The sequence below is a fragment of the Cynocephalus volans genome, chromosome 9 (assembly GCF_027409185.1).
Source record: "Cynocephalus volans isolate mCynVol1 chromosome 9, mCynVol1.pri, whole genome shotgun sequence".
In the NCBI taxonomy this organism is placed as follows: domain Eukaryota; kingdom Metazoa; phylum Chordata; class Mammalia; order Dermoptera; family Cynocephalidae; genus Cynocephalus; species Cynocephalus volans.
The window spans coordinates 132,752,052-132,775,949 of NC_084468.1; the positions used below are offsets into that span (position 1 = coordinate 132,752,052).

At 33.4% G+C, this 23,898-nt stretch overlaps 1 protein-coding gene across 6 annotated transcripts in view; it reads right to left on the minus strand.

Moving 5' to 3' along the window:
• The window catches only part of LRBA (LPS responsive beige-like anchor protein), a 754,439-nt gene that overhangs the window by 75,819 nt on the left and 654,722 nt on the right, over nucleotides 1-23,898 (minus strand). For all 6 annotated transcript variants that reach the window (XM_063108839.1, XM_063108840.1, XM_063108844.1 and 3 more), the window contains exon 48: nucleotides 5,685-5,852. In XM_063108839.1, coding sequence (XP_062964909.1) covers nucleotides 5,685-5,852 — 168 coding nt within the window. The remainder of the gene's footprint in view (nucleotides 1-5,684; nucleotides 5,853-23,898) is intronic.

The following is a 23,898-nucleotide window of genomic DNA, read 5'->3' on the forward strand; positions in this document are numbered from 1 at the left end:
GAACAAAATGAATATTTTGTTGAATAAATGAATAAATACTGAATGAGAAAATAAACTCTCCCAATTTATCAGCCCCTTACTGCCTTCCTTATCTACACAATCCAGCCTAGATCCATGTTTCATCATTTCAGCAACATCCCTTTACCAGTTTCATCAGCCACCCTTCTACCCTCAACCCTTTCTATACATTCCACCATACTTTCATGGCAAAACCCCGTCTGTGTCTGTCTCTGTTTCTCTTTCTACACACGCACACACAAACACACACGTATCTTCTCTGTTCAATTTCCTTCCACACCTACTCTCCTGCTGTTGAAAATACAGAAAAACACCACAGTAAGGAGATAATAATTATTGAGCAGCACCTATTAAGCACCCATAATTATGTTACATATTTGTATAAATATTATCTAATTCTTGATACAAACCCTCATAAAGGTGATCTTGTTGCCTTTCCAGCTCATTCATACACTTTTACGTATACAAGTCCCCATGCTGACATTCCTTCTCCAGTCTCAGATGAGGCAGTATTGTTCCTCTCCTGTCCCGTGCTTATCTCTGTCTGTGCTCTGGGTTTTGTTACTTTCCACTTTCTCATTGAGCTTGAGAGTCTATCACCAGCTTTCTCTCCTGTATTTCTGACATGCTTCCCTCTTTTTGGATCTTTCCAGTTAACACAGAAACATGGTCAACTATCTACCCACGGTTGGGGTGGGGGGAATCTCCCTTAGAGCAACTGCAAATGGGTACAAGGATTTCTTCTTGTGGTGATGAAAATGTTCTTAAATTAGATTGTGGTGATGCGTGTACAACTTTGTGAATATACTAAAAACTGCTGTATTGTGTGAATTGTATTAAAAGAGTCTCCCTTACATTATTTTTCTCTATTCACCATATTTACTTCATCACCTCCCATTCACAGCACAATCTACCTTCTAAGCTAATGTCTCTAAGATCACCAATGACATACCTCAGAAAAAGCCAACAGATACTTTTCAGTTCTATCTATTTAACTATTTTATCTTCTTCCAGATTGGTTCTAATACATACATGTTGTCATGTCACAAACCTTCAATGGTTCTACTGCCTTATAATGCAGTTAAAATTATTTTTTTATTACGCCGAAGGCCCTTTCTGATCTGGCTCCTGTCTTTCTCTTACCCGATCATCTTTGGTTCATTCCGCATACACCATATTCTCCAGCCATGATCTCTTTTATCTGTGTGTGTAGGTATCCTTTGCTCAACAACTCTACCCAATGATCTAATTCATCTTTCGATATTCAACTCCAGCCTCTCATTTCCCAAAAAACATGCCTGGATTCTGTCGCTCTGGGCTTAGTACCTACCCTCTACACTTGTACATATTTATCTCTATACTGAATTTCTCACAGTGTATTATAATTGTTTACTTACACCTATTTTCTCATTAGATGAACTCTAGCTCCGTAAGAACGGGGATCTGCCTTTCAACTCTTCAACACAATTTGGGTTCAGTAAAATGTTGTTGAGAAAAATGAGTAAATTAATGATCTATTCTTGTTTTCCGCTTTCTTCTTGCCTCACTTAACAATGAACTCTGCATGTGTCCTGTACGAAATTATCTCTAATAACTTATCTAACATTAACATTTTATGATTCTTTCTATGGCATAATAAGTAGTTCATATTCCTTTTACAGTTGGGTTTTCTAACCCAGGGACTTAACTGGGAACAAAATAAGAGAAGGAACTAATACTTGCTGAGTTCTTATGATGGGATAGACACCATGCCAGGCACTTCAAATGCATTATATCTCATCAAAACCTCTATAAGATGGACATTATTGTACCAATTCTTTTTTTTTTTGACAGTTTTTAGTTGATATATATAATTATATATATTTGTAGGGTACAGATTTGAATATCAATACACATGTACAATATGTGGTGATCAAACCAGGATAATTAGTATACTCATGCTTACAAAACATAACCAATCTTTGTAACCCCTAATTTCTCACTAACCTCCCTTCCCCTCACTGTTTCCCACCTCTACTAACCGCAGTTCTGTTCTCTTTTTTTTTGAAATACTTATTCTGTATACGAAGAAACAGGTCTGAGGAAGATCCAAGTCACACAACTAGTAGGCATCAGAGCCAGGAATTTATTGTTTGTTTATTTATTCTACTGTATTACACTACATTGTGCCACAAGATTTAGCACTGGTATGGAATAGCTTTCAAAAAAGATTATTATATTTATTTTAATAACACTTAGAAAGCTTTGTGAATTAAGCATGTACATTTATATTAACAGTGCTAAGTAACAAAGCAATGTATTCTCATTTCAAGAAAAGAACAAATACCGCTGGACAGTTAGTGCAGTTGGTTAGAACACAGCCTTGTAACACCAAGGTCAAGGGTTCTGTTCCCCATAGTGAAGCCAGCCACCGCCCCCCAAAAAAAGAACATCAAGTATCTACCATACTTAGAACATCATAGGTCACATTTATTTAATGAATGCTAAATCTAATGCTAATCTAATCTAATATACAATATATATTATTCATATATCCCTATATAATGTAAAAATGAATTAGACTGTGATGAGTGGAAAATTATCGAGTTAAGGCTTAATTTTATGACAATTAACTACTTCGGGTTGTGTGGGAAGAAAAGAAACTCAAAGAAACTCAAAGTAAAAGTTTTGAGTACTCTTTAGCAAATGACCGTGAAAAATAAATATTAAAAACTTATTTGGTATGGTGGTTCCTCAAAAACTTAAACATGGAATTATCATATAATCCAGCAATTCCACTTCTGGGTATATACACAAAAAAACTGAAAGCAGGGACTTGAACAGGCATTTGTACACCAGTGTTCATAGCAGCATTATTCACAACAGCCAAAAGGTGGAAACAACCCAAAATGCCTCCCAATAAACTGATGGAAAAACAAAATGTGGTATATACATACAATAGAATATTATTCAGCCTGAATAAGGAAACTGACACGTTACAACACAGATGAACCTTGAAGATATGCTAAATAAAATAAATCAGACACAAAAGGACAAATATTGTGTGATTCCATTTATAGGAGGTACCCAGAGTAGTCAAATTCATAGAGACAAAAAGTAGATTGGTGGTTGTCAGGGACTAAAGAAGAAGGAGGAAACGGGGAGTTATTGCTTACTGCTTAGAATGTTTCAGTTTGCAAAGACGAAAAATTTCTGGAGATGGACAGTCATTATGGTTGTAAAACAATGTGTATGTTCTTAATGCCACTTAAAAATGATAAAAATGATCAATTTTATGTCATGTACATTTATTTTACCACCACAAAAAAACCTTATTTGAAGTTATAATGTGTTAGTTTAGGTAAAAGAGAAAATATAATTTAGTTCGCATCTATATTTTAACTAAATATCCAATGTCTAATGGAGTATGCCCAATTTCAAATATCCTACTAAGTTAATTTAACAAACATTTGTTGTCCCATTATTTGATCACATGCTCTCAAATCAGAGTCAGAAAACATGGTCACAAAAGACATATATGACAGTTTTCCAGATCTTCACTGTCCAATACTGTAACCACTACTCATATGTGCCTATTTAAATTTAAATTAACTAAAAAAAACCATTCAGTTCCTCAGTACATGAGCCACATTTCAAGTGCACACTAACAACATGTGGTTCATGGCTACGATACTGGACACTGGGGACACAGAATATTTTCATCAGTGTAGGAAGTACTACTGGACAGTGCTCTTCTGGACTATACTGTAAACAGTATACAGTAAACTTCTTTGGTAATCATTGGTGTGTATGTAGGGAGGGTGGTCATTCCGGAATAAAAACAAAGAGCCAATCACGTTAAGCGACTTGCAGAGGAAACAACCAGCTGATTGAATACTTTACTTTTTAACTAGCCCTGACAAGCAGATATAGGCTGAGTGCCATCTTTATCATGTAAAATGCTGCATAAACTTAATGAAGTCAAAGGTAGAAAAGGTAAAACTAGTAACATCATCTTATACACCAAGAGATAATCTATTAAAAAAAAAAAATAGGATACCATATTGGGAGAAATCACGTTAAGTACATTTTCATAGCAACTCTATAGAATGTTATGGAATTTCAAAATTAAAACTACAGATTATATAAAACACCATAAAAAATAAGCTGGTAAGTTAAGTAAAACAGGAAATTATAAAATCAGTTCTGAAGTGTGAATTCAGTTATGCATCAGCTATGTAGAGCTATGGATAATGACTACAAGGGGACATAAACAAAAACAGGTGGCATATTGAAGAATTATGGACATTTAATAGAATAAAGTAGCAATGCTCAAATATTGCTAAAATAATAAAAAAGAAGGCAAATAAGCCTATGCTATTCTGTTCTAACAATGAAGTTATATACTGTTTTGTTACACCACTTGCATGTTGCTCTAACATCAATTTCATTTGCAGAATTCTATATATTTTCTGTGTCATGAAGTCAACTGTTGCTCTAATAAAATAAAATGGCCCCGGAAGGAATATTTTCAAAGAACTGAAAAACTGGAAGAGTCTTTAAGAGTTCGGGACTGGCCCTGGTAACACCAAGGTCACGGGTTCGGATCCCTGTACCAGCCAGACACCAAAAAAAAATAATATTTAAGAGTTCATCTGACCCAGCTCTCTGCCTCCACAGTTTTTAAAAGAGGAAAAACAGCAATTCAAAACTTGTGCAATTTAAGGCATATGTACACTTAATACAGAGTGCTTTTGTTTCTGTACTAAGTTTTGTCTAGCACATAAGCCAGGTGATAATATGCCAATTATTTAAATATGTACTTACATACTTTCAACATGATCAGGTCATAAGTAGAACTATAAAGGAATGCATCAAGTGCTGGTGAAAAATGACAGACTGTGCACATCACAAATAACGTTCCCTTCAAAATGATACACAAATTTTCCTATGAATCAAAACCCCTGGTTTCTTAAATATAGTTCTATTCCCAAATAGAATACATATTTAAGATTGCATCTGTTCAATTCTATAGTTTTTCATATGAGATATGTTAGAGTTAGGAGGATACATAATTAGATTAGAAATATTTTTTAAAAAGCCTTCTACAAACTTTTTGGTGAATACTGTATTTGTTGGGCCATATTTGGAGTGTTTTACCATGTTTGTTTATCATGTCTGGAGTGTTTATAAATGACAAAGATAAAACAATTCTCAATAACATCTAACACCAAATTTGATGATGTAGGAAAGTTTCAGACTTAAATCCCACTATTAACTTCTATATAGTTATACATGTACTTATGTATTTACATATAAATATGTCTTACTTAAATTTATGCTTATAATCATATTTCTTTAATAAATTAGTTACTATTTTCCCAACATTTTAAATCATGTGAGTAGCCTCCAAAGTCATAAAAATTGTAAATATGATTATTGGCCCCTTAACAGTTCAAATTGAAAAGCTCTCATTTTATATAGAGTCAAAACAGTTCGTTGGAGGGAAGCCATGGGTTCAAGTCCCATCTGGGTCACTAACTGATAGGTTATACTGCTTAAGTCACTTTACCCATCTGGTTTCAGTTTCTTCATCAGTAAAATGAAAGGATGAGGAAGATGATATCTAGTACCTTTCAGTTTAAAGATATATAATTATATGTTTCTTTCTCAGTCAGATAACTTACCTCTCTCAACACAGGATCAGTTATTGAATTCAGATTGACAGCTCCTTCATAGGTCAGGTAATAGAACACATTGAGGGCTCGGACAGCCTCTGGTCCCTGCTGTTTATAGCCAAAAATAAGATCAATCCACTGGTGAAGCTGGCAGGAAACAAATTCACTCTCCAGGGCCTGAAAAAAAAGGTATAGATCATATCATCATGATGAATTATATTTTTAAACTATAGAGAGAGATTTAGAACAAGCTGCTAAGTTTACCACTAAATTTACTGTGAACAGAGACTTTAAAAGATGAAACTTATTCTGATGTCCTATTTTCTATCAGGATCTGTTCTCCTTTGTTTATAATTAGAGACCTTCTGGCACTTGTCATGCTGAATTGTGTAATTGCTTAAGTTTCAGCACTCTTCTACCATACTGTACGTATTGTAAGGACCAGGACTGGGCCTGTCTTCGTCACTTTATAACTCTGGCCTGAGAGTTTCTCAATTTGTGCTTTAAAAAAAGAAGGTCATACATTGCAAAGGCTACTTTGGGAAAGCAAATGTGAAAACATTAAAAATTTACTATCCACTTGAAATATTTCTAATTTTTCTAGAATTAAAATATTTTATTATCTACTACAACAACTGTAACCAAATTATTTAGTTATTCTGATCGAGTTTTTACACTAACAAATTAGATCTTGTGGGGAAATACTTATAATTAGTGAATTATTATTTGACATACTAATATCAAACTAGACCAAATATTTGATGCTATTAACATAATAGTGTCCAATAAATAATGAATGAACATAATCAAGTATTCAGTGGCACAAGAACCACTTCTTATTCATCATGATAGTCCCAGTTACTAGCATTGTGCCTAAAACACAATAGCACCAAATAAATGTTTGTTGAACTTAATAACTGTACATACTAAAGAGTTTTAAGAACTAGAGATATTTTTTAGGAAGGTATTCATCTTTACTATTTAATATTGTTCAAAGTTATTCCAAGATAAAAGTTTAACATTATGGAATAGGGTACTATTTAGCAATAAATAATGCTATTAAAATCAAAGAGTTCTCAAACTTAAACTCTGAAGCTTAATTAAAAGTATAACAAGTTCTATCCAGTAATGTATCTCTTTTAAATTAATTCTTATTTCTAGAGTAATGAGCGTATGACTGTGATGTATTTTTGGTGTGGCTTGCTGCTATGTTATAAATATTATAAGAGATCTGTTGGTTTTATGGGGCCGGCCCGTGGCTCACTCGGGAGAGTGCGGTGCTGATAACACCAAGGCCCCGGGTTCGGATCCCATATACGGATGGCCGGTTCGCTCACTGGCTGAGCGTGGTGCTCACAACACCAAGTCAAGGGTTAAGATCCCCTTACCGGTCAACTTTAAAAAAAAAAAAAGAGATCTGTTGGTTTTAAAACAAAATTGACCAACTTCTATAATAAGCAACCAATGAAATATAAACCATCTTGTGACAAAAGACATTCCTATTAGTTCATAGATGCACATTTTTGTAAATATACGCTTTATTAAAATAAATGCCTATGAATAAGAAAGATGTTTATGGCTAAATAAAAAAATCCTATTTTCTTTAATAACATTTAACATGACCTCACAATATATCACAAATTATAAATTGTAAAATATAATTTTGTATATAAAACTATAAGCTATTTTCACATTCCTAAGTATATCTGAAATAAAATATTCCTAGAAAATATTTAGCTAATTTCGATTGTGAAAGTTACTATTTTAGGCATCTCTTACAAAATTCATTATAATTACAAATTTAGTAAACAGATAAGAGAACACAAAACTGCTTCATATTTTATTTGTTATAAGATGAAAAGGGCTTGTAACCACTTTAATTCCTATGTAGGTACATGAATATAAAATAATGTAAAATTCCAGGAACTACTAAAGCAAGCTGTACACAAAAATGATACGTTTGTTTCATTAACTTAGGCCTTGGGCAGGGATGGGGGTGTGGTGTGGTGGGGGGACACATCTTAAGCGACACATAAAAACAGCAATTGTCTTAATTTGTGTGCAGTGCACTCCACACAAAAGCCCTAAATATGTTCAAATTAGAGCAAGCTGCTTGATTGTCACTGGAGTCTCATGTCACATTAATGCATGACAAACATTAAACCATACACTTAAATGGCAATTTATATCATTTAAATGTTTACTGCCAGACTAGCTCATCACTCATTTAAATGTGACTTTCTGACAGCTAATTTCAGTTAATTTTCTCCAATTCACTTAATTAGAACTTTCAATCAGGGAAGGACCTATACATATCTTCAAGCTTACATCCTTTTTGGTGGCTGTTCAAAATTTGAGTTGATAAACTGCTGAAAAGATCTACTATAATAAATTAGCATGTAATATCTCTCAGTCTACAAAAAAGTGTGACTTTATGAAGCAAACTGACAGTATGCACTCTTAGAAAAGAACTTACTTATGTAGATGATACTCTTGTCAGTTTAAGTAAAAAACAGCTCAAATACACACACTATTGAAACAATTTAAAAAACCCTGCATTCAAGCTAATTAAAAATTAATGATTTCAAAATTGTTTAATAAAACAGTCAGGAATCTCCTGAGTGTCCGTGGTGTTGTGATTTGAGACTATAAAATTCTAGAAGGCTCAGCAAATGATGAAGTACAAATGAATTTTCTCAATATTAAAGCTCTAAAATCTAGGGCTATTTTACTTTATGTGTCATCAAACGAAGAATTGTGGTTTTTCCTAATGGTTAATTACTTCTTTATGCACATTCAAAATGGTGAAGTTGGTTAGATTTACACACCACATCAGAATTTTAAACAAGATACTGTATGCTCATACTATGCCACAAAGACACATGCAGGGATAACCACAATGCCATGGTTCAGCCCTCCCCTTATACTGTCATAGGTCAATCCTTAAGGGGCTGACCAGCAATTCACAGAATTACTGGCAATTCACAGAATTATTGGCAAAATCTTTTCCAGAGGTTGATAAACACATTATCTTCATGAATAAACTTTAAATAATTTTTTAAAACTATACTAAAAATTTCATTAGTTGGGTACAAGCATTTCTTGCAATATATCACAACTTTAAAAAAGGACCCCAAAGAACTATGGCAATAAATAGAATTCCAAGAAGTCTTGAGATCATTTCAGTACACAAAGTCAGTTCAGGACTTCAACATCGTTTTGATATCAGTGAATGACAATTGCCTAATCAAAAGTATGTATTAATAAATAAATGCACTTACTAAAGACTTGAGAGAAGAGGGAAAGACAAGTGGAGGAAATTAAGGGAAAAAAAATACAGACAGAAAATAATTCAAAATAGAATATCCTGGGATTATATTTTATAACCTGTTTTTGAGATTCAAAAACATAAGTCATAAAACCTATATTAAAACTCTTTAAAAATCCCTTTTTTGTATATTAAGATTTTTAAGACATAACCCTTGTATAAAATTCTCACTTAAATCCACATTTTTAGTCACAAAAAAATAAAAATATGCCAGTGGAATGCTAAATATTTGAGATTTTCAAAGCCTTTAGGACAGACAGTCTTCATTAAAACTGGAGTTAAATACGGTTTGCAGCTAGGGGATAGTAACATTCTTCCCATGCTGCTCTCAAACCTAACCAATCAATTGTTAGTACTCCCCTAGCAGGCTGGATACATCATTTACAACCAATGTGTGCTCTGAGTAAAATCTGTAAAAAAGAAAATCCACTAAAATGTCCAACACAATACAATAATATTCAACTCATCTGAGTTATTATAAAATAAATCAGTGACTAATGTCCAATTGCTAAGAATCAAATAAGACTATGAAAAGACCATCATATGAAGCGTCACACAAATTGTCAATCCAATCCAGCGGGACTCATATTAGTCTTGACAAACTGTCTTGGGTCTGATATCTGTTTTTTTAATGAGATCTATTAGGCAGAGACTAAAACACTTGAGATATGCTAAAAAGTACAGTATACAGATGTCCCATACAAACACTTAATAGTAACTTCCATTTGGTTTGCATTCAGAATATCAACAAATTGAAGGTTTAATATTATAAAGATAATAGTAAATTATTCATAAATAACTGGTTTGTGCAACCCTGTGTCAGAAATAATTATAACATATATGAATACGTGTCTAACAGTAAATCTCACTGAAAGAACGCAATCTATGTTTCACAGAAAATAAACCATTAGAGAAACGAATTATTTATTTTAAAAGTTATATAAAATTATTCTTATTTTTCTATAGTGGAGTCAAATAATATGATAACATAGAGGAAATAGCTCACTTTTTCCAAGAAACTCTAAGCTATCTGAGAATAAAAATTCTAAAATTAAAGGCATTAATCATGTATTTGGTTAATCTATGCATGCTTTAGAGGTATTGTAGCAATTTCCTTTTATTTTCAAAAAATCAAAGTTTTGTTAATGTGAAGATTATGTGAAAACAAGAAAACCAATTTCAATTAACAAAAGAAATTATTAGATTGCTTACCTTAAGACCAAGAAATGTTATTTGTATGTATATAATTTGTGCTGCTTATTCTTGTACTTCCCAGATTAATGGTAATATTTACTTACTCTTCAGCTAAACATTTTCATACTACTCCACTAGAAACAGCTACTAAATGAAAAACAGTGATATCTACCTAACAAATTATTTTTAGAAAAAAATTAAATAAAAAGATCTATATTATTTATAAACTTTTAAGCACAGACATAATTATACAACTAGAAGAAAGTAGGCCTACATAGCCCAGATACACATTTCTGCACACATATACTACTATTTCCACTCCCAGGTTTATAGAAGGCCCAATCCAGTTTCAATATTCAAAATGCCATAGCTGTAAGTTTCAAATAAGAAAATAAAAATCACTGATTAATCTCCCGACTTGATATACATTTCATTATAAGATGTATTTAATCATATTTATAATGAAAGAGTAAACAATTAGTTTTATAAATTTTTAATTATACTTATAATTAAGAATCTTGATTCATTTGAGTGTAGATAGTAATATGTTTTAACGGAGTTAATGTTTGAATTGGCGAGAAAGTAATATACAAAATTATAAACTTGGAATTTTAAGTATTTTTCATTTTAAATACACGTAATACAGCCTTCTTCCTACACACACACACACACACACACACACACACACACACACACGCACACACGCACACACAAAGATTTAAAACAAACTGGTCTGTTATGTTTGCATGTGCTGGATTTCAAACACTAGTGGTAATGTTTCCTTAACATTGATATATGACCTTTGTAATTTACATTGAAGAAAGCTGTTTTTTTCAGCCTAATTAGAACTGTTTCAAATTTTCCTGCTAAATATATGATATAAAGTCCTTTCAACTTTTTTATTCTAAAGTTTCTTTCCATGTCAACTTTGTTCCAATCAAAATATGCTTTGAATTAAATGATTTTGATTGAATATGTGGATCACATTTCACTTCTAAGATTTAAAGTCCAAAAAGGAAAAGTTTAGCCTGTTCAAACAAAGCAAGAGCAGCCACTTTGCGGAAAGCTATTCACATTTAAGAAGACTGACAAATTGTTTGTGTGCACCATTAGGTCCAGTTTCTGCAATAGTTGCCAGATTTCCTGTCCCCTAATAAGATACATTAACTCCTCACATGCTGGCTCTGAATTTGTGGTGAATCAAGTAACAAATTTTAAATTTGCCTATAACTTCCTTCTTTGAAATAAATCTAAAGAAGAGAAAAGAAAATTTGGTGTCAACAATTTCTGTCAATATTTTCAAAAAACAAAGGTCCCCCCAAAAACCAACCCATATTGGAGAGATACAAATGTAGAATACAAATATGCTTTCCAAATGGGATTTGCCAAAAGTACCAAATCCATATCAATCCTCATTCCAAAAAAAAAAAAAAAAGCCTTATTTTAACCTACTTAAGGATTACTTTTTCAAGTGGAAATACTGAAATACTGAACGAACTACAATCTACCAACATGAGTTTAACTTTCCCCCATACTGATTACAAATATATCAACATGCTGCAGAGTTCAGATACTTACATTAATATAAAAAATGTGAAACAAGTTTTATACTATTGACAAAGAAAAGTTTAACTTTGGAAGCTTAAAAATAGGTGTGAAGCTGTGACACCTATGTGCGGGGGTGGGGGCAGGGATCAAAGATTCAGAAAAAAACATTGTGGGATGCTAAGAATAAAAATTCTATCTTTGGCATGCAGTTATGGCCTCAAAAAATTATATCTGACAGTTTTTAAAAAAGGAATTCAGTCAACAATATATTGACGTTCAGCTAGAAAAGCAGAAAGAAAAATCAGTAAAGGGGCTCTGTACTTCTAAACTGCCCTTGAACTGTTGCTCAGAAGAGAAATTTTGGAGCCAGAAATACACAGTTCATTTCTACATTTATATCATTACTAAAGAAAAGTGTGAGTTAGTATCATATCTTGATATAACCATCAAGCACTCGTGCATCTTCTGGCAGGAGAATCATTCTGCCTATGATTGTTATTGTGTAGTTTTAAATGAACTAGTCAACCAGCTGTTATATATTTTACACACTGAAGGCCATGTTTCCTTTGAAATTCATAGTTTTAATCTCAATTGAAGTCTGTATTGCTGTGTGCCAAGATCAAAAGGATTAGGCAAACTTGTACAATTACCCTCCTTTTCAGAGAGATGATTTTTTTTTTAATGTTTAAAATACTCCTATATGTTGACATTTTATCCAACCATTTTCTTTAGAACTACAGAACATTAAAACATTTAATTAACATTTCAACCTTAGGTCACTCTTAATCTAAAATCTAGGAATTCATAATACAGAGATATGTTAAACTTGTAGTATAACACATATAGGATGTGGATCATTTAAAAAATTATAGTTTAATAAGAATGAATGGGGAACAACTGCACTCACCAATTTCTTTTATTTGTTTGCATTTTACGTGCCTTTGTTCAGAAAACAATTCAGAGACCTTACAACGATGCATATGCAGCAAGATAAATTTAACAAAAGATGAGTGAGGTGATTTAAAAATAAGGATAAGAAGGCGATACCACATAAAAATCATGCTATGAAATTCTATAGGCTTGTTAGAGGCAAGCCCTGTATTTGGTGCTAAGCTTTCTAGCAGGCAACATAAAGAAAGAAACACGAACAATTACAAGTCAAAAATGACCATAATGTAAAAACAAACCAGATGGCCTAGAAAAACACATTATTTCTATTCTTGAGATAAGAAATTCCTCCCCTGGCGATATGATGGAATCCAGGTATGTGACTCTCAGAGGGGCTGACTTAATCCTGGGATAGATTTAAAGTACAGACAAATGAAGAGACTACATATTCTTCAGGCAATCCTGCATAAACATTATTTCTCTTAGGCAGACTTTGACTGGTAGGTTCTACATTACATTTCATGACAAGTACCTGGAATGCAGCCATTTTAGTTTGTCAGTTAAATGCAGAGCCACATGCTTCATCAACAGGTAAACTGAGTCACTGGACTACTAACCTCTTAAAAATGTGAGGAGCAAAAGAGAAAGACAAACCTATATGGAAGGCAGGCCCACCTTCACTTGGAAGGGGTAGTGGCCTGTCTTAGGAGAGGTACCAGATTCTCCTTAGAAAGTGTTTTGGGGGCTGAGGGGTTAGCTCAGTTGGCTAGAGGTTGGTGTTACAACACCAATGCAAAGGGTTCAGATCCTCATACCAGCCAGCCGCAAAAAAAAAAAGAAAGAAAGAAAGAAAAAGAAAAGTATTTTGGGGTAAACTTTTCCACATAGAAAAACAAGCAACAAATGCCTCTAATTAGGGCATGCCAAAATGATGCCCTAATACTTATAGACATTAAAATGCTTAAACAGGTATACTAAACATTCAACTCTTTAAAAAATTAGTAAATTATCCCTAGAAAATTAATTTTGAGGATTGTAAATTGCTGCTATGCTAAGATAAACTAGTTATAAAAATATACACTTAAGTAATTAAAATATTAATATAAAATTCTCAATTACCTACCTAGAAAAATGAACAGGTTTCCTCTTGAACAGCCATCAAAAAATGTGTTAATTTGCTGTATAAACTCCTGGAGGTTTTATTTTATAGTCAGTTACAAAGGAAGGAAAACAAAATCAAAAAAACTTAATCCCTTCCCATTTACTTATCCACATAGATCTGATAAATACTAGCAGTCTTTTGCCTTTGAAGATGGCCAGACCAGAATCTCTACTTATTGCCAGATGTAGTTTAATCCCATGGGGACTCCAGACAAAAACAAGGAGCTGTCTGCATGGCACCAGTGATTCCCTGAACTGACTGCCATAAACTTATACTGGCGAATCAAAATCTTTGGCAAAATAGAACACTTATTATATCATCACTACCAAGAATATACCCAATAAAGAAAAAACTTGAATTAAAAAATATGAATGCAAAAGTTGATGACTATAAAGCACTGATAAATTCAGCCAGAGAATCAAATTACATCTGCACTTACTTTGTGTGTACAGTTGTATACATGTACATTATATAGGACTAAAAATCTTCCATTCTGCAACTTTTGATTTATATTACCATCTTTCTCACCCATTCATTCAACATCATTTATTGAGTGCTTACTATGCATCCTGTTCTGTGCTAGATCCTGAGGATATTGAGTGAGACGTCCCTTTGGAGGGAGGCCAGGGAGGCAACAGGTCAGCTCTAAGAAGACTACAATAGCCTCAATCAAGAAAGTAGCAGCAGGAGTGAAGAAGAGGGAATAGATTTCAGAAAGATTTAAGATGTAAGTTATTGCTTAATTACTATGTATTACTTACTTGATTACTAATGTGAGGGGTGAAGGAAAGGGCATTCAGGAAGACACCCAGGTTTCAAGTTTGCATCTTAGCCATGCTGCAGTAAAAACAGTTTATATGGTAGAAGACTTATATTTTGAACTTTCTTTTATGGACTCGAAATTAACCCTAAGCCTTTGTTTTGGATCTAAGGCTGAGAATTATAACAGAAGCTTGTACACTATTTAAATATTAAATTAAAACTAAAATATGTTCATGCTCAATAGTGGGATGTCCGAGCCAAAAAAATTCTAGGTAACAAAATGACCACCTAGATTTTATATCAGTTCTGTCCAACAGAAATATACATAAGCCACATAAATAATTTAAAATGTTATAGTTTGTACATTTTAAAAAATAGAAAGAGGCAAAATCAATTTTAAAATATATTTAATCAAGAATATAAAAAATATTATCGCTACATGTAATCAACATAAAAATTACTATTTTATATTAAATTTTAGAAATCTGATAGGCATTTTACACTTACAACATATATCTCAATTCAGACTAGCCATATTTCAAGTGATCAGTAGCCACATGTGACTAGTGGTTATAAATTAGACAGCGAAGCTTTATTCAGTTGCAAATACTGAATCTGTATCCAGATTCAGATGTAAGATAGAATTCAGGAATTAACAATATTTAATACTTTTAAATACAGCTTACCCTACTGAAAATAAAGATAAACTTTACAAAGCACAAAGTTCCTGCCAGACTAAAATGACCTTCAACACAGTTCTGAAGAGGTCATTACAATTCTCCATGCAGAAGGAACGGCTCTCCCTTAGAACATGACAGCAGAAATACAATATCATTAAGTGTAAAACAGACATTATATTCTGCAATGTATATGTCTTCAGCCATTTATAGATCTCTGAAACAATGTGGCAGCATTTGAAAGATGGCACTATGACTACCCTCTTTAACAATAAAGGTAAAAGAGCTAATTCTACCATCTATGGTGTCATCTGTAAACTTTTCATTAAAAGTTGGTGGTTAGCTGCTCAGCTCTGTGAGCTATTTAAGAACTACCCTATAGCCATACACTACAACTTAGTACAAGGGACAAAATCTTTACTGGAAATCAGATATAGGAAATCTGTAGACAATGTAAATGTAGTCATAGACTTCATAAAAAGCGCCTAATTTTAGTAGAACTAGTCTCTGTCCACTCAAAGATTTCTTAACATCTGTAATAAGACTCTATGAAGGGGCTAGCCAGTTGCTCAACCAGCTCAAGTGTGGTGGTGATAACATCAAGGTCAAGTGTTTGGATCCCTGTACCAGTCACCAGTCAAAAAAAAGAGACTGTATAATTTCCTAAATCACAATAAATGATGGGTCTGATGCTTTCTGAATTACTCATGGAATAATGGCTAGTTAACAGGGTCAGTCATTTCTTTTACACAGTCATGAATATATAGGAAATATGAGATCAACAATATAAACTTCTTGGAAGAATTAAGTACATTTGTTATTTATGTTTACTTACCTCCCTTCTACTTCTTAACTAATTTCTAATTTTTCTGTCATAGGCACCACTGCAAATGTTTTTGCTAACATTACTGTGTGAATCCAATGGATGCTTATCTTTCCTCACTTTACCCCTCTGCTTTATGGTGTATATATGTTTCTAACTTCTCCTAGCTTAATACCCTCTCTCCAGATTCTCTTTCTACATTTCTGATTCTCCCTCTCACTTTTTTAACATAGGGTCTTTTTCCGCTGTTTACCTCTTTCATGTTCTCCTCATGATTCAGCCCCAAGCCCTCTGCTTCTGATATAAACCAGGCTAGATGAACTGGACATTAACTACCTCAACCAACAGTTATTACCCTCTCCAGAGTTTCAAATCCAGAATGTCAACTGCCCATTAGACTACTTTTGGTGTGCTCCAGTAACTCAAACTTAATATATCAAAAACCAAACTGATAATTTTTCCTCTTACATTTGCTTCCTTTCTTGCTTTTTTGGTTATGGACCTGGTCCTGTACCCAGTCAGCCAATTCAGAAATGTGGCAGTCATACTGACCTCCTTTTTCCTCTCCCCTCCAAACCTTATCTAATCAGACAATAAGCCTCCTAAATATTTTCCAAATTCATTCTTTCTTTTCCTTCCACTGGGACTATCTTTGGTTCCATGCTTCATCATTTCTTGGTATAATTATTCTAACAGTATCTAAACTGATCTCTTTATCTCTAACAAAGTTTCCTCCTTCAGTCCCTCCTCCATAATAACTGCTGTCTAAAACCTGACCCAGAACTATGGTTACTAAAGGCGAGAAAGAAAGAAAGGAAGGAGGGACAGCAAGAAATGGGTTAATGGACACAGAATAGCCAGCTGGGAAAATAGGTTCTATTGATGTACAGTTGAGCTAGACACCTATAATTAACAATAATTTACTGCATGTTATCAAATACTAGAAAAGAGGAGAAGATCGAATGTCCTCAACAGAAAGAAATAATGACATTTTGTAATGAATGTTTATTACTTGATCATCACACATTGTACACAGGTATTGGTATTCAACTCTGTACCCCACAAATATGTATAATCAATTACATCGCACTAATCAATAAATAAAACCTGCTCCTTAAAACTTTTCATGGTTCTCCTTTCCCTAAAGCAGTTTATCTCCAATACGCACCACAATCACCTGGAGAACTTGTTAAAACACAAATTGCTGGGTTCCCAGCCACAGAATTTCTGTCTCAGTAGATAAGGAGCAAAGCCCAAGAATTTGCCTTTACAACAAGATCTCAGACGATACCGATGCTGCTGGTCCAGGAACCACCTTTTGGGTATACTTCCTCAAAGAAAAAAGTCCATACTACTTACCAGGCATTAAAAATTCTTCATATAATCTGCCTCTGCCGTACCTTTCCCTATGCACCCCCCAAAGTTCTCTCATACACATTGCACTCTACCATCTGAGTTAAGTTTAGTTCATGTACCGTTCGATAACCTCAAGACCTTTGTTCACATTGTCTCTTATATCTGTAATGCCCTTTCCATCATCTTGCTCCCTCTCTGGCAAACCCCTACTCATTCTTAAAAACGAAGATAACTGTGGTTTCCTCGACCTTCCCAAGAAGCAGATCAAGGCATTTCTTCTTTTGGTCTCACACACACACACTATACATATATACATATACACACACGCGTGCTATACCTACATATATATACATACATATATATATAATCTTAAATGCTTTCATGGTAGCTTCACTTCTGCTTCATGGCATACATCACAAGTATTATATTTATTATTTGTTACATTATCTATCATCACAAGTTATATATTTATGTGTTCAGTTTTGTATTTATTGTCCATCTCCCTCACAAAACAATAAGTTCCAGAAGGGTAGGTCCTATACACTGGCGTTCTCACTGCTGTATTCTCAGTGATATAGCATGCAGTAGGAACTCACAAAATATCTGTTGAATAAATAAATGAATACATCACTTAATCTATTTCTCCAATTAGTTACTGTCATGTCTGTCTGATCCTCCTAATGACAGCCCCAAAGGGAGGGTGTCATATTCTTCCAATTTTGGATCAAAGAACTAATTACCCAGTAGGCCTCTAATAAATGTCTATTGAATGAAAGAATGGCATTTCAGAAATTCTTCTGATTTAGCACAATTCAATGTCTATGCTGAGGGACTCTGATCTTAAAGAATTGTATAAGAAGCATGAAATTGACCACAGAAACTTTATCCAGTTGATACAGTGCAAGTTTGGCAGTGTTGTAGAAAATGTGAAAAGTTTCTGTGATTACTAGCCATTGCAAATGAGATGTCTGCAGTTTGTTAACCATACAATCAAATTTGAGGTAGGATAATTACATGGAAAGAAGAAAAAGTGAAGTGGATATTAAAGTATCATCTTTCAAGGTTTTATTTTCTCTTCAACAATGTCCAGAAGATGGATGCAAATGGTATCAATAATACACTTGACAAAGGCTCTAGAAAGACAGTCTATTATGCAAGGAAAATGCATTTAGAGGTCAACCTGGGGAAATTCACTGACGAACAGCAGCAACACAACAACAATAACAGCAGCACTTAACATTTAGTGAATATTTATGATGTGCCCAGCTTTATGCTAAATGTTTTACATGGATTATTTTATATAATCCTCACAATAATACTACAAGATAAGAACTACATTTTTAAAAGCTGTTTTACAAATGAAGTTAAAAATGCTTAAATGAATTGTCTGATGTCACACAGCTAGTAAATATCAGAGTATCAACCTAAACCCAGATCTGACTACTAAAGCCATGTTATTAACCACTATATACCCTTTTGAAAAACTGATGCAGAATGGAATATGCCAAAGCTGCATTATAAAAATTCTAAAAATATGAAGCCATTTCATATTAAGAATTATTTTTAATTGGTTTCACATGTCATTTAGAAATAGTAGTGATAAGTATTGCTAAGTGCCTATTAAATCTGAAGTGCCATGTCAATCTAGAGGTTTTATTTACACGTTTCATTGTTTTCAACTGGTTTTTGCTTTGACACATGCCTTTCTAAAACTAACTTTCACCCATTTAATTTTCTGTCTTCCTCACTAGAATGTGAATTCCTGGAAGGCATAGATTATATCTGCAACCTTGGAATTGAGCACATAGTAGATACTCAATAAATATTTACTGAGCTAAATAAGAAATTTATGTTCTAGCCCTTGTTTTCATTAATTTAATGGTATATTCATTAGATTTTAAAAGTCAAATTTTTTTTAACAATCAGCTTTCAGGGCACCACAGAAAATACCAACATATTTGTTAGTTTCTAACTTCAAAGACTCTTGATAAAAAGAAGCAATCCATTAAACAAAAAAAACTATTTTAGGCAAGAATTAATGGTAAGAGTTCATTCTGCTAATTTCTGAACATCCACAGACATTAGCAACTTATAAAAACGTGTACTTGTATATTAATTTACATATTTTGTTTTGATACATGAACTGTTTAATTTCTTTAAATCAAACTCCTGTGAAGAAAGAAAATGTCTCTTATTTCCTACTTAAACATTTTCATTTAACTATCCAACTTGTTACATATTTTTGTTAATTTTTAGAACACGTCTTACTTTCATGTAATAACACTGTCTGCTCAATCTAGCTACTCAGGACACTGCTTACACATGTTTCATTTATTTTTTAAAAGGTGTAACACAAACATTATTTGCCTTTGTGATTCTAATATCTCTTAAATGTGCCATGTGACAAATGCTTTTAAATTAAAATATTATAACTGATAAAAAGAACAACAATGTCAAAGGAATAAATCTGTTTTCAGATTTTTTTTAAAGCTTTTCAGACAACCCCTATGATAGCTGGTAAGATACACTAGAGTACTGTAAAATCAAAATTGGAATCACCACCTTTATTAGGTTAGGAGAATTGGATCAAGGACATAAATGTATTCATCCTGAGACCACCATTTTCCTCCTTTGTTGTTCAAAAGTAACTCTTCTTTGTAGCATGTCTACTACCGCAGTTAGGTTCAAGTCAAAGGATGTAGCTATAAGGCCAGAATCTATCAAATATTAATAGCAATCTAAGCATTTAAATGTTTCTTAAATATGTAGGTGAAAAGAAAAACAGCATGGCAAGAGTTAATTGAAACATTCCTGTTTTAGAGCAGACTGCAGTGAGGAGTGGGGGCTGGTGGGTGGTGGGAGGAGGGAGCTAGGCAAAGAGATGCAGAGTTAATCAGGGAGCAAATCCAAAGCCAGGCATGGAGAGGCCTCACTAATGAGCCTCAAGTACCCTGCAGTGGTTTTCAAACTTAACTGGCTTCAAACGATGCCACCCCATGACAGAATGCAGCTAGCCATAAGAGGAGGGTGATTAGAATAAATGACTGGAGTAATTAACTCTGATGTGAAACCACCTGATTGGAAAAGAGAAGCCAAGAGCTATTTAGCTGATGGTCCTCCAGTAGAAAAGGGAAGCGTTCCCTTTCTCTTGTGTGCGTGTTCAGTTAGAACTCAACTCTTTCCAGTAGGTATTTGGTAGCACTAATGAAAAGCAGCTTTCATTCAAGGGCCTCTCAAGGGCCGTCCCATTCATTCTGAAAGGGGAAGAAAATAAAAGCTTCAAAGTAGAACTAATTTACTTTACTTCCCTACCTCTTAGCGAATTTTGAATTAGTGAAGTCTGCATTAGTATTTATGCTAACAATGTGCCTCCAAATAATGTCACCAAATACTAAAAAATGTATATTTATGAAATAACCAGATATTGAGGATAATTAATTTTTTTAAGTTGTCCTTTCTTTTAAAAATGTTTTACATAGAAAACTTTAAACTTATAATAATTGTTGATTAGTTACAATACTTCCTTTACAAGTGCCACTGAAATCATTCTTCCTATACCAAGAGATTCTAGAGTAAGGGACAGGGGTATAAAGTATAAATGGTATACATTTGTTTCTGAAGAAAAAAAAAGAAAGAATATAGTTGTGGTAAGGAAGAAAGAGTACATATTTTTGCAAAAAGACAGCTTTCTTAAAGCACAAATTGAGCCAAAGAATCCACCACACTCTCTTGCCTGCTTTATTTTATAAAGAGAGGAATTACAAAGACTTGGGGGCATTACTACCTGCTGTTTTACAAGTAATCATCAATTCATTGGGCCAATGTTGTTCTGTACCTGCTGAGTTAATGTTCCTCGACACACCCTCCCCCCAAAACAGGTTCACAAGCTGCCCAATAACAACTACGGTGTAGTAGCACATGTAACTTAGCAAATGTTTACACCTAAACTCGGATTTATTTGACAGCTTTACACCTTTGGGCATGATATAATTAAAAGTTTTGACAGCTAAACAAAAACTGTATAAATTTAAAAGCTATTAGAAGATCAGCATCTAGAATCAAAATGAAGTAATGTGCTTATACCCTAAGCCACTTTTAGCAATTTATTCCAATAAAAAGCAAAAGAGAGGGATAAATGTCTATCCAAATGTTTTAGTTAATTCTTTTATATTCTTCTGTGAAGAATATTCTCCTTATAAATACTGATAATAAATATAATATCAGCAAAGGCAACATAAACACATTTAAGATTATCAATATAACCTGTAAACTAAACTATCTTTGGGTATTTTCTATAACTTTAGAAACAATATTAAAAAGGCACAGACTAAGAAAAAGTATATTATTTTAAAAGGCCACCATGTGCTATTTAAAAGGATTTAAAGTAATGCAAGGAGTGTGAGTGGTCCTTCAAACTCAGCCATTAATAACCCAGGAGGTTAATCCTCATTCTCCCAAGGTGCCAGATTCCAGATTTTCACAGTATTCCCTGCTGCTGTGGTTCTCTGAGATCCCGATTCTCACTTCTTGTGAAGGGAGGAATCATAACACCCCAAAGTTCAAGGCTTACCTTCTGAAAAACCTACTTACTGTTCATTATCTGAGCTCCTGAAAAAGTTCCCATCAGTTAAACACATAGACAAAAAAACTCAAATACCTCTGTAAAAACGAAAATATCAAAACTGCAAAGCAACATTATCCATTAAACTATCATTTTTTAGAAGGAAAGAATGATATATCTACTATATGACATCACATTATCATACTGGGTATCATGTACAAAGCACTGGTTTACAGTCTAACAAAAGAGTCAAATTTAAACATCTAAGAACCATTACTGAAGCATTTGGACTCTGTCAATATATAAAAACATTTAAAACTTACTTTTCATTATGTAATGATCTTAGGAGATACTGTATCCTCTCTAAAGGTAACAATGATCAGCTATTTATTTAAAAAAAACAAATCACTAAAATGTTTGAAAACCAGTCCACTTTTCATGTGGTGTTTATATTTCACTTAATCATCCTTCTTGGAAACACAGCTCTAAAGGAAGAAAATACTGAGAACTAAATCCTGTTTAACTTACACATGCTGATGTCAAGTAATTTAAAAAACATATTCCAAAAAGTGCTTCTTATGTACACATCTAAAAACATTACTGCATTATCTAATTATTCTCTTCTTCTCACTCATGTTAACAGAATAGATGTCTTTTTGTGTACCATATTTGGTTTTACTGGCACATAGCCTGAAAACAGATTAAACTTTTTCAAGTGTTCAAATATCTTATGGTGTATGGACTGTGGGAATAAGCGACTGGGGACTCAGAAGCTATAGTTCCAATCCATCTACTTTTGTGTCTCTTAAATAAATTAACCTCGAGTCAGATCATTTAAACACTAGTTACAGTTATAAGGCTCAATATTCCTAGCAGATAGATAGATGTTTGAAGACTTAGGGAATTTCAAACCCAAAGTTTAGTATTAGTAAGTGTAAAATAAGAAATTGACATCATCATTAAAATACTACATATTAAAGTGGTCCTCTCTTTAAGAAATACTATCTCAATATCTTTTTATTATTTCAATATTTCTCCTCTCCATGGACACCATGTTTAGAAAAATGCTGTCAGATAATCAAATGTTATCAAATGCCTCTGACAAAGATATCTGGCAGGCCTTCTGATTAGAAGATTACCAGTGGTGCTGACCTGATATAATTTGGCTGAAAGCACAGGATTTAGAATTTAGCCCACATTGCCTTTTTATAGGTAAAGGTTACTATGTTCAAAATGTTTATAAATTGCTGTGGCAGCTTCAGGGTTTCAATGGCTTTTGGATGAGATCCACTTAACATACATAAACATATCATACCTACTAAAGCATACTAATTTTGTAGACCTAAGGCTTTATTTTATCTACCTCTAAGAAATAAAAAGAGCTGTGAAATAATTATAACAAAATGCTTTCTTATGCAGAATTTTAATTTGTTGGGGGGGTGGGATGTGTTTGTTGTGTCTTTTTTTTTTTTTGCTGGCTGGCCAAAATGGGGATCTGAACCCATGACCTTGGTGTTATAAGGCTGCATTCTAACCAACTGAGCAAACCGGACGGCCCAGAATTTTAATTTTATACTGATTAGAAGACTATCAGACTTTTTAGACAGATTTTATTATACATTGTACATATGTATAAATATATATATAAATGAAATAAATTAGTTATTTGTAAAAGGTTTCAGAGTCCGACTCTTCTGAATTGCTTCCTGACACAAAGGTGTTAAAGTCTATGTTTTTGTTTTTCCACCCAATACTGTCTTCCATGTCTTTAAGAACATTAGTGAGGCAGCATTTTTTAAAGACAGTCCTCCACTATTATTTCTGGAATTTTCTTCCAAGTTCATGCTACAAATTTTGATGCTGACATTTTCTTCATCTTTTTGACAGCCTTATACTTGTCCTTTAGAACTGCCACTTAGTGTTT